Source organism: Haliaeetus leucocephalus, unplaced genomic scaffold, assembly GCF_000737465.1.
Source record: "Haliaeetus leucocephalus isolate CR32 unplaced genomic scaffold, Haliaeetus_leucocephalus-4.0 Scaffold848, whole genome shotgun sequence".
Classification (NCBI taxonomy): Eukaryota; Metazoa; Chordata; class Aves; order Accipitriformes; family Accipitridae; genus Haliaeetus; species Haliaeetus leucocephalus.
Window position 1 is genome coordinate 14,339,146 of NW_010973284.1, and position 12,562 is coordinate 14,351,707.

At 39.2% G+C, this 12,562-nt stretch overlaps 1 protein-coding gene across 1 annotated transcript in view; it reads right to left on the reverse strand.

The window, feature by feature from the left end:
• Window positions 1-12,562, reverse strand: part of COL24A1 (collagen, type XXIV, alpha 1) — a 147,775-nt gene that overhangs the window by 45,538 nt on the left and 89,675 nt on the right. Inside the window, exons 25-28 of the mRNA XM_010582747.1 lie at window positions 9,477-9,530; window positions 7,538-7,591; window positions 5,898-5,951; window positions 5,085-5,138 (exon numbers count right to left, since the gene is read on the reverse strand). Of these exons, the coding sequence (XP_010581049.1) occupies window positions 5,085-5,138; window positions 5,898-5,951; window positions 7,538-7,591; window positions 9,477-9,530 (216 nt within the window). The remainder of the gene's footprint in view (window positions 1-5,084; window positions 5,139-5,897; window positions 5,952-7,537; window positions 7,592-9,476; window positions 9,531-12,562) is intronic.

Sequence of the window (12,562 nt, forward strand, 5' to 3'; positions counted from 1 at the left end):
ACGAATCTAATGATATAGGACATCTTCCTCTCAAATTAAAAGCTACAGTTGTATTAGTCAGAGGTTATGGTATGAACTAAAAGCAGAACCAGTCTCTGACATTGTGGTTTTCTTCTCCATACATTAGCAGACAAGTACAACAACAACAACAACAACAACAACAATGGCTTCATGGCTGCCTACACTGCTACCAGCATGTCTTCCAGACTAATGTATTTCTTCCTTCTGGTCATGGAGAGAAATCCCTTTTCTTAGATACAGATATTCCCACCCCCCAGACTGTCATTCTGCCATTGAAGTATCTACAAAGTGGGGTTCTCCCTCCGTGTTTTCATGAGACTAACACTAAAAAATAAAGTGTGGGTCACAAAAGGACCAACTTTCCACATGATTCCAGCTGAAGTGCATCAAGTCTTGAGCGTGAGCTGAGGAAGCTCTGTACTAGCACTACGCTCAGTGGCATACTCCCCAAATCCCCTGACAAGGAGATACTCCATAGACTCCTAGACAGCCTGCCTCCAGCTGGCCAGAATTCTCAGGTGTACCGGAGACTGAGCAGCTGGATACTCTCAGGCAGAAGTAGGCTGCTGGGTAACCTTGGATGTGAACCAGTTGCTGAAAGGTCCAGAATTTATGAGATGAAGGAACCCTACTCTGTGACAGTGCAGAAGTAGAAGGTCAGTGCTCCTAAGACTTCCTGCAGATTCCAGCTGTGAGGACGGGATACACTTTTCAGTACACAAACGGGGAATTTCCATATGCTTCTATTTAACTTCTGTATGTGACTGTGGTATGCATTTTTCCGAGGCCTGCCACACAGAGCTCAGGGTTTTGACACTGCTCTTTCTGAATCCAGTGATGACAAACCCCAGGTTGCAGGGGCCCCCAGATATTTTCCTTATGTGAGATTCCACTTTGGGTCTGATATTTTGATCTTGAGAGCAGACAAAATTCTCAGTGGCTTCAGTGGGAGTTTGTTCGCAGAGCCTGAAGACCTGGGTCCACTCTGAGACCCCCTTCCGTGAAGCATTCCCAGTCATGCTGGGTGGAGGCAAAGGCATAAACCACAGCTCCAAACTGGGACTTCCACAGAGCTTGAGACGTTTGGGATTTATTTTGAGTGATCTTTAATTATAACCAATGTACTCCATGATGTGCTGCCAAAATCATAGAGACAGACTTCCCTCAAAGATTCCTGTCTCAGTTGGCAGAAGATGTGACACTCCTTAAATAAGAACTATCTTCTACCTTCAAAATAGAATCTAAAGTAAAATAAGTAATTCCCCAGAAAAACAATCACCAGGTAGCAGATGCTGCTGGGAGGGAGGAGACCCTGCAGGTGAGGTCTCACATTCATGTCAGTAGCTTGGCTCTGACTCCAGCTCTGGTGATGTTGGCAGACGGACTTGCCAGGAGGGAAGGATCAGAGAAGGAGTTTAGAGGGGAATGCTATGTCCAGAGGAATTAAAATGTACAGCCTACAGCAGTTCAGTACCAATCGCAGAGACAACTATTTACACCAAATTACTTTTGGGCTAGCCTTCTAACTCACTGCATCCCATAGGCCACCAGTCAAACTGAAACTCTGGTGTACCAATAAGGCCCAAAGGATTTTCCTTTTTAGACGAAGCTCAAACATCAGCATTTTACAGTGAAAATGACTGCATATGTGTACTCATCTGATGCCACTGGCTTGTGTGTCCTGATTCAGCATAACACTTCAGCATGTATTTCACTTTCAGATATGCTCCTACCGAAATCAGAGAGGTAAGGCACCCATTTGTTTCATTGAATCAGGCCACTGAAGCCAAAGTGGTGCCAAGCTGCTACTTCTTTTCAGCCTCACAATTGCTTTGCATTTCTGTTTTGATTTACATTTTCAAACCTGCCTGCGAAGCAAAAAGGATATTTTTCCCTTTGCTCCTCTAAACCAAAGCAAAGATTCACACTCCTGTCAGAAGGCTGCCTTAGTTACTAACGTAGGGGTCCCAGGAGCCCCTAGAGCCTCTCTCCACTGAACACATTTGCATAAGCACCTTTGGAACACTTCAGGAGCTACTTCTCTGCTAGCTGATGCCTGGGGTTGGATGCTCCTGCTTACATCAACTCTTGGTAATTCACTGTGCTTATCAGCAGGGGTGGATTCACGCCCTCTGCAGCTAATTAAGGTTTCTCTTTGAATTTTGTTAGATATGTTGCATAAACAAATATATCTGCATTTCAGTTTTGCCTGACAAACAGGTCTCAATAAACTCATTTTTCTGGGCACTGATAGATTATGTATGTGTGGCATATTCAGTTCAGAAAATAAGCAGGTGACCTGTGAGGTGTGGGAAGCATTTGCTATTTCTGCAGGTAAAACTATCAAATTTTACAGATAATTCATTATTAAATTAAAATGTCTATTACTAAATTAGCAAATTAATTCCCCAGAAAGAGATTTTTACTAATATGTCCTTTTAAATAGGCTTTTAAAAAACACATCTATTGTAAGGGAAAAATGAAGACTATTTTCAGAAGACCATACAGATTCTCTCTGATGATGGTGGGTATGTCCTTTTCCATGAGCTGCTGTCCTGGTTTCAGCTGGGATGTAGTTAGCTGTCTTCCTAGTAGCTGGTACAGTGCTATGTTTTGAGTTCAGTATGTGAAGAATGTTGATAACACTGATGTTTTCAGTTGTTGCTCAGTAGTGTTTAGACTACAGTCAAGGATTTTTCAGCTTCTCATGCCCAGCCAGGGCACCTGACCCAAACCGGCCAACAGTGTATTCCATACCATGGGACGTCCCATCTAGTTTAGGAACTGGGAAGTGGGGGGGCAGGGATTTTTGCTGCTTGGGGACTGGCTGGGTGTCGGTCGGCGGGTGGTGAGCAATTGCCCTGTGCATCATTTGTACATTTCAATCCTTTTATTACTACTGTTGTCATTTTATTAGTGTTATCATTATCATTATTAGTCTCTTCTTTTCTGTTCTATTAAATCGTTCTTATCTCAACCCAGGAGTTTTACTTCTTTTCCTGATTTTCTCCCCCATCCCACTGGATGGGGGGGGAGTGAGTGAGCAGCTGCGTGGTGCTTAGTTGCTGGCTGGGGTTAAACCACGACAGCTGCTGAGATAAATTCCTTAACCCTGAAACCCAGACTCAGACAAATCTACTGATCGGTACTTCAGACAAGCAAGCACAAGAAGTTGTAAGTGTATGTAGATAGATGGTCAAATCTGCTTCACCCATTTAAGGAAACTGAAGTCTGGGATAAATTATATTCTCTGTCTGAAAGTAAACAACAACAACAAAAAACAACCCAAACACTTGACATTGCCAGCTGGAAACCTCTCTAATACAGGGTAAGCCAGAACAACTATTGCAGACTTTTAACAGAAATTATACATTTCATATGCTACATTTCACAAATTGTTCCTACAAACTGCACCATGAACAAAGAAGTAAATTAAAACAGATTTCTTCTGAAGGAGGAGGAAACCATACTGCAGAAGGAAGACTCATTTGAAACATGTGAAGTTTGTCTTATGAATAATCCTGTAGTGTACTGCGAAGTTGCTAAGCATTGTATACTTTGAATATCTAGAATATTAAAAATATTGTACATTTCAAAATATTGCATATTTAAAATAGAATGAATATTCAAAATATGGTTTCAAATATTCAATATATTAATATTCAAATATATAATATATTCAGATATATTGTTTTGAATATACTGAAAATATAACTCTTTACCCAATCTCTTACTTAGTTTAGCAATCATGAAAAAGTAACATAGAAGAATATATAGTTAATAAATTTTGTATTACAAAGTTTGCTAATCACAATATTTTCTAATGTAAAATCTTACTTAAAATGCAATGTGCGCTTCTCAAGTATCTATCTTTAACTGGAGTAAAACCTCCAGATCTTAGAACTTTTCAAATTTTACCATGTGTTTTCTTAGAAAATATATATATCGCAGTAACAAAGGGGGGATGAAATGAAGGAAGCCTATAATTGTATTTTGCTGTAGCAACAAATGTTTCTGCTTCCTATGACAGAAAGAAACCAACAAAATGATCTCACTGACAAGGATTCAGGGACTTTATCAGGAATGAGTGGTAAGCACTGCCCAATGCTAACACCACCTCTGAAGACACACTGGTCCAACCACTGGTATGAGTTGTACAAGTCTCATAGGAAGCATGGATCTGCTGTCAAACTGTTAAGTGAGACTGATGTTAGAAGGGTGCATCTTCACTTCTATTCTCGACAGGCTCCATAAATCCAGTGAGAATACGCTTGCTCATGCTGCAACCAAACCCACCCGTCTATACTACGAAGTGGCAGCGCTTCCTGCATGCACCTTGAGCTCAGACTGCAAAAACTTGACCAAAAAGACTCCAGACAGGAAGTGCAAGTGACTGGTGGGGTTTATGAAGGAAAGTGTTTATGAAAACCATGTAGCCAACCATCCCCAGGTAACAAAATGCAATACTTTCACTGATACTGATTTTATGCATTGTGATCAAATGCTCATACAAATTGATGTGGACAGATTCCCTCTTCACTTATGTGGGCTTTGGATTACTGTTTTGTATACAGTGAAAAAATGGTTCCCATTTCCCTGATAAAAATGCATGAAATGGAAATGATAATCTAATCAGAGGTTTGGGATTCTAGCATATACTATCTTCGGACTTTGCTTCTTCCTCTCTCAGAACTACATTTGGGTGATTTTGACATGCAGGTAAAGAAAATAGTCCCTAAACCACTGAAACAGTCCAATGGTAGTTATAAATGCCAATGTTTGCATATTTATGTATACAGAAAATAAGGCCAGTGATCATTTTGGTTCTGGTCCTGCTCTCAGCTGAAATCAATGGCAAACCCCCATTTAACTATAATGTGGGGAGAAATGAAGATTCATATCATTTCCTACATGGAAATACAAGTATCATCTGTCTGATTTCAGTACAAATGGCTTGAGTCCAGAGTTCAAAGGAAGCAATTGTACGTGGGTTACTCATCAGATTCATATGGGCAACGCACCACTCTCTGCTCTAAGTAACATGAAACAGCAATATTACTTACTCTCCTTCCCTTAGGTCCCTGTGGCCCTGGTGGTCCTCTTGTCCCTGAAGGTCCCTACATGTCAAATAAACTTATTATTCATTGTCTTCTATACCAGATTTCTGAAAATTACAAGGCTTGTGCACACTGAGCAATAGTCAATGCAACCAATACAAATCAATCACTGTAACTCATAGTTCAAATTCAATTAATTGTGTTAGTACAATTTATCTAGAAAAGTCTAAATAAGAGACTCCATGTAACTTTATTCTGAATAAGAAATCATGATGTGACTGTTGGATAAATTACTTCTGTCCAACAGCCCAAAATTGCTGAAGGATACTTGTATTTCAGCAACACTGTGTTAAGAAACCCAATAATTTCTGATAGAAGATTCAATTTTAGTCTGTACTGAAGACCCACAGTATCCAAATTATAACACAATTATACTCAGCAAATTAGAATATAATTATTTGTGATTAACAGTAAAACTAAACAAATAATGAATATATTTAAATTATATTAGGCATCAATGAATTAAAAATAAAATTGTTATGCAATTATAAACCATGCTTAAAAAATTCTATTCCCCTACTTGTCTCAACTGAGTGCTTTTTAAATGGGTGAGTAAGTGACATAATTAGTTTTCCTGTCTCTCATGGATCATACTGGTAAACAGCAGGTGAACAGACTTTGTGTCTGGATGGGTAAATTTTCATGACAGTTTTACAGACTGAAGTACAAATTAGAAACCATTCCTGGCTTCCGCAGAGTAAAAAGTCAATTTGAAAATGGTACATTTTATGTCAAACCAAAGCACCACTCTATACCTACAGGTAATCCTTCTGGCCCCACAGGTCCAGGGCCTCCTGGAGGTCCTGGGTAGCCCTAGAATTGAAAGAGATGTAGAAAAGACAGAACAGTTTTATCAAAATTGTTACTGTAACAATAATAATAAATCCAGTTACTTACCTGAAAAATTGGAGGCAAGTTTATTAATAAAATGTTTAATCTTGCAAAATTTAGTCCCAAAATTTTGTTTAGAAAACAGATATTTGTTTGGATGTACCACAATAATCATTAAAGCAACCTAAGAAGTTTTCCCACACAGAGGCACTCGCTGACAGGGATGTACTGGAACAAAAGCTTCTGAGTTCTAAATGAGTTTCAAAATCCTCACATCAGGGCTGTGACAGTGGAAAAAGAAAGTGGATACATCCTGGTGTGGGCAGAACTGGCCAAGACAAAATGCCAAGAACAGCTCTTGTCTGAGGGCTATGATGACTTACTACTGCGAAGGGCTCTCACTGCTATGACTTATGAGGATTTACCTACGGCAATATGCATTACTAATAGTTAAAAAAAGTAGTTGGCAAGATTGGATCCTATATTAATAAATCTTACTTTATTAATTTCACCAGTAAGATTTTTTCTTGCATCAAAAGCAGCTGGTTGAAGGTAAATCTAAATTAGAGAGATTTAATGAAGCACAGAATGCTTCAAAAATTATTGTCTTGTGCTGCATGGATCATTAAGTTGGTCTGCAGTCTGAGGGTACTTGGTCTCTTCCTTGTCAATGGATGGCCAAGGAGTAATTACTGCAAATATTCAATATTAATGTCCATTTCCATCACAAGAACATTCCCCATCACACCACACTCAGGCCCAAATCTGCAGCCTCTATGTAAGGCCGCTGAGATTTCATCACTGCCTACGACATTAGTGTCAGATGATGTAGGACACAGCATGCAGTACATGGCTTATCAGCACCCTGTCATCTCCTTATAAACAGTTAAGTCTGTAAGTGTTCTCTATACATTCTGGAGCCATCACAGTACTCACTAGCAAACACACAATCAAACCCTAACCACTTTTGCTGGAGAACTTCAACAGGAATGTGACAACAGGCACATGTGTATAGTTTTTTACTTCTGTGCCCCAACAACCTACCTAACATGACAGGGGCCTCTGGATTGCCCAATGCTGCACGAAATGCTGCATCCTGATTTAGGACAAATGGTATTGTCACAAAGCCAGTCCTCCCACAAGAGTGGCACCCAGGGGCTGTTTGGGTATTGCTGTGCAGTAGAATTAGAGGTGATGATAGTTACCAGTCTATTAGAATAACCTGTGTTACCCCAGTCTACACAGGAGATCATTATTTTACTTTCCCTCCTTTATTTATCTCTCCTTTCAATTAATTATTTTTTTTTTTTTTTTATGCAAGGCTGCTTAGAGCCCTTTTTCAAAAATGCAGTTGCTCTGCTGCTTCATTCAGCGGATCACTTTGCAATGTCACTTCCACAGAGGGGTTAAAGCTGCTAAATGAAACTTCTTAGGAACAACGCATCATAAATACTACTCTTTTCCATAAGGCCTGCACAGTCAGAAGGGTGAGAATTCATTACTGTTTTGGAAAGTAAAGTGCCTTTGTAAGTAACATAATTATGGATTCTACATTACTTGTGACTCACCATGACACCTTTCTCTCCAGGAGGACCTACTGGTCCTGGACTGCCTCGCTCTCCCTTTAACATAAAATTAAAAAAGAAAATAATGGTGAGTGCTCTTTCCCTGACTCGTTTCATATCCACTGAGCCAGGCATATCTGGCCAACAAAGCCAACCTGCAATATTAATACCACAGCAATCCACGAGGTCTTTTGTGACGGTTGTAGCCCATAGTCTACAAGAGATCTGGTTGCTAAAGGGAACCACTTTTTGCAGTGCATACCACCACTGGTTCAGGGACCGCCCTTCAGAAACAGTGCAAAGACCTTTTTTCACTTTTGTGGAATTTCTGCATTCCTTCCTCCTACAAGCCCACTCATATTTTGAAACAATGATAAAACTTAGTTTTTCTGTCTTCCCTTCTCCTAGAAGACTGAAGAAGAGATTTGGTACTACATCAGTCTGCAAACTGCAGCTAGCACATCCATTTTCTCTCTGTTCGGTGCATCACACTTATAGTTACATTCTTTAATACATAAAATTCACCACAGCAAACAAAAAAGAAAATTTTGTTCCTCTCTCCCTCATTCTTCAGTATGTGTTCGAAAAGCACAGATCTAAAAGCAAGGCCAGCCCCTCAGCAGCTGCAGAAGCAACTGGAGTAGGGGAAGTAGGAAGGGTCTCTTTCTTGTCTTGCATACTTTTTCACCTTTTATTCATATAACATCCAGCCCAAACATCAGGCTTGGCTGTAGATTGTTCCCATATAAAGACTCTTTTATTGCAGATAGTACATGTGACATAGTGATAATACTCTATTTTATGTTGCGTACTGTAAAGACACATTTCTTTAAAATAATTATGCTGGAAGTATGTTTGTCATTTAAATCCACATAGCATGTTTATGTTGTACTTTATCCATAAAAGAGGAAGACAATAAATTCCACAGAAAAAGCATAGCAATGACAACAATTATTGTACCATGAAGAAGCTTACTTCCATTTGCTGATGATAGATTAATTAGTTTTTTACTGCCTTTTCCCTCCCAGCTAAACTAGGAGCAGTACCCCAAGGTAATCCTTGTTGGGCCAAGTGTACAAAAATCTTTTGACACTGAATTCTAAGATGATAGTATGATTAAAACCATATGAGACTTGTCTAAATTTCAGTTTTAACAAGCAGTGCTTTCCATTGATGTATTTCCTTTCATAGATTATATAAATTATAATCAGATTTTCATGGAAGTTCTAATACATTATTAAGACTTTCTCAATAAAATATCTAAATAGCAGCCACCAGTCTAGGTGAAATAATTCAGCCCTGCAGGGAAGAAATACAAATGGTGCTAGATCATTCTGACAAACAATTATGCTTTTATTATAATTGAAGCTGACATGCAGTCCAGTAATAGTTTCCTGTTTTTCAGTTTTAAAATACTTCACCTAAATAAAACCATGTCAAATATGCTTAAGCTATTTATACTGTTCTAGTCACATTAAGTCTGCCAAACTTTGCTTTCATAAACACAACTGTTACGGCACAGCGGACAAAACTAACAATGTTGTCTTCTTTACTCAGTTAATGTGTACAGCCAACTTTTACCTTTCTACTTCTGTCTTCATTACATAGCAGTGCAAAACCAGTGACTACTGCATAAAATGAGTATAATTTATGCCTGTTTCTGTGAATCAATAGCAGTGGATAGTAAAGTAAGTGCTATAATATGAACAAGATATCAAATCTATCAGCTCTAAATTAATTGCCAAGTAAAATCAAGGATACCAGTTGCCTATCTCAAATAACAGCATTTGGATTACCGTTTATTACATCCCTGTGCTCTGAAATAGCTACAGGAATATTAGCTTTGTCAGTAGTCAGTAAATGATCTCTAACCGATATTTCATCACCCCAATGGTTTTCAGAGCTGATTTTTGCTGCTGAGTAGTCAGATACATTGTTGTACCTTTTCACCAAGGTTTCCAGACGGCCCAGTTTCTCCAGGTAAGCCAGCTGATCCCTGTACAAAAGAGTAAACAGACTTTTATTAGTGCAATGTCTATACTACTTAATGGTTGGCAGCTCCCCAGCAACCGAGCACAGCACACTTCATCCCAGAGAACCACTGGTCTGTTTGTGTAAGTGCTCCTGTGGGGAAGTGAGGACTGCACAAGCTAACCTAGCTTCCAATCCATGCAGGAGGATCGCTGCACCTGGACACACCAACAGTAAATGGCTACTGCTAGAAAACAAATTACATTAATTTAATCATCATACTGTGCTACCACCTAAGATCTGCCACTGAGCTCAGTCTTGCAGTACTAGAAGCTTTACAAACATACAATTAAAGGTGATAATTGCTCTCCTAGCACTTCAGTCTGACCACAAATTTCAAAGGGAATAAATTCAGTGGAACAAAGTAAAAGCCAGTCAAAATAAAAATTATACTCGATCAGGTGTTGTCAGAATTTTCCCTTCAAGAGTTGTAGCCTCAAATGCCTTTGAAGTCAGTCAGAGTTTCAGTCCTTTGAAAATGAAATCACTCTCTCCTGAGGCTCTCCCACAAACTTCCACTGGATAGAACAAGTACCACCATATGGGATGGGAAACATGAGACAAAGTACTTCTTAAAAGTTTATTCCCAGTGCTTGAAATACCCCCTTTATTATGAAACTAAAAGAAAAATTATTATTGCGCAAGGTCCTGATTGAGAAAAGTGTGTCACAGTAAGCTTGAAGAAAAAGCCATAGATGCCCAGAGTACATCACATGACTGCTCATAAAAGATAGCAGAAATGTGGAAGTTCCTAGTAGCAATGTAATACACAACTGTACCAGGTCTTTAACTCTTTAAAAAGCAAACATTATTTGCACTTTAACAAGTGCAAATAAAATGGCAATTCACACATTGGCATTGCTGTCTCCATACGTATAGGAATGTACTAGCTTAAGTAGCAGTACACTGGCACTTAAGTGAAAATTTTTTTTAAGTATTACTTCTGAGCTCACTAGACTGCTCACATTCCTTTCAAGAGCCTAGTAGTAGTTTATTCCATACAAATAATTTCATAGCAGAAAGACAACATTCCAGACTCAGATCTCTGCCTTTTGAAAAAAAAAAAAAAAAGATTTTTTTGGTAGGTTTTACCTGTATAATTTCAATACAGTTCAGTCTCAAGTACTTTAACATAACAGGTGCAAAGTAACTAAGGTTTTATGATTGCTTCTTATTTTCATGGACTGCTAGCTACTCTGGAAATCTCACCGTTTAAATATATTGCAATGAGCCACTGATACAGCTGCCTTTGAGGCTGACAATACCGGCACAAACTACTTTCTGGAAGGGGCTAAAGAGATAAGCAGGCATCTCTCTGGATGGTGGACTGATGTATTATGTGTGAGAACTTGTGTATTATATGTCAGAACTGATTTGTCCTGGTGATACTGGCACTAAGGTGGATGCCTAGACGTCACTGGCAGGAATGAAGGACTTGTGTGACGAACTCTGAGAATGAGAGCTACCACTGGTACCAGTCATGGCCAACAGTGAGCCTCAGTACCAGGCAGAAAACTGAGACAAATCATTACCCTGTACTCTTGCTCATCAAGATAAGGGGTGTGGAGGTACGGTTTCAAAAGGCTGAAGACTAATCACTTTGATGCTCTTATTCCAGAAAGGACTGAAGACATAATCAGAGCCAAGATGTAACTCAGACCTATTCTCCTTCCACAGAGACACTCCTGATCTCCCAGCCAATGCCACACTATTTACAGGACTGAAGACACTGATTAGAAAGATGGGTAGCTGTTCCTTGCCCCAGCAGTGAACCATTTACTATACAGCCTCTGATCAAGTTCCCTGATGAAGTCCCCTTTTCAATTCAAAAGTATTGCCTTTCTGATTCAGTTGCTCTGGTCTGAAAGGGAAGGAATGACGAGGAAGCAGTGACTGTGAATGTGCTGTTGTATTACCCAGCACATCAGGACTAGCCTACAACACCTTCCAGAGCGAGGACGAAAGCTGGCTATTAAATAGAAAGTTTCCTAGACACTGGCTGTTCCTCAGAAGAAAGTAGTTAAGTAAAGAAAATTTACAGTAAAACACTAAAAGGAGAAAGTGGATTTTTGTTGATATAAAAGATGGAAAAGAAACTGCATGAGTGGAAATGGATATGTATGGAAAGCAAAACAATAGTCAAGACGACAAAAAGAACTGAAGCCAGTGAAATGGTAAAGGCAATAGGGCTTCAAGAGGAATCAAGGGGAAAGTTGTTCATGATGTTAACTAAATGCTCTTCCACCCCTCCATTCAAAATAGAGGCCAAGTGTCTGAGACTGAGATAAAGGTAGGGCAGGCACGTGCAGAAGGCAAGAGAGAAAAAAGCCTTACTTAAGACTGTAATTTTGGTCCTTAAAACAATTAGTAGCATATAGTGAAGAGAAAGTGCAATCAGAGCGCTTAACATATTGTTCCATCAATACATTAGCCATAAAGTGATGTTTTCCCTATGGACTTTCTTAAAGATCACATGGCTCCTTAAATCCCAGATTTGGATTTGCTTATTATAGAGACCAGCCCCTACGACTGAATGGAAGTTTCACCTCCCTTTACTTCTTACGTAAGAGGATGAATACAGTCCAAAGCAGGTTTGTTGAGTCAGTATCTTCCAGCATCCCTTCAATCCTTTGGAGAGCAGCAGTGGATTCCAAAAATCAAATTGAATGTATTAGACAACAGAAAAGTAAAGCAAAAACCCCTGAAATGTTTTTAAAAAATCACCACCTTATTAAAAAAAAAAGTCATAAACTTCCATTTACAAGGATTTGTGTAAAACTCTCCAGTGACAATAACAGCATTTTGGAAACCTTCTTGACAGGAACATTTTTGTGGAAAATTAATCAGAGACCAGATCTCACAACTAGCACATGCCTGAGAAAGACAAAAACATCTTGCCAGGGCACATGTTCTGTGTTAGAAACTGGATGGTAGTTGAATAATTGAAAACACATTGTACACTTATTGCAAACCCAAGTATGGAGTAATCCATTGAAA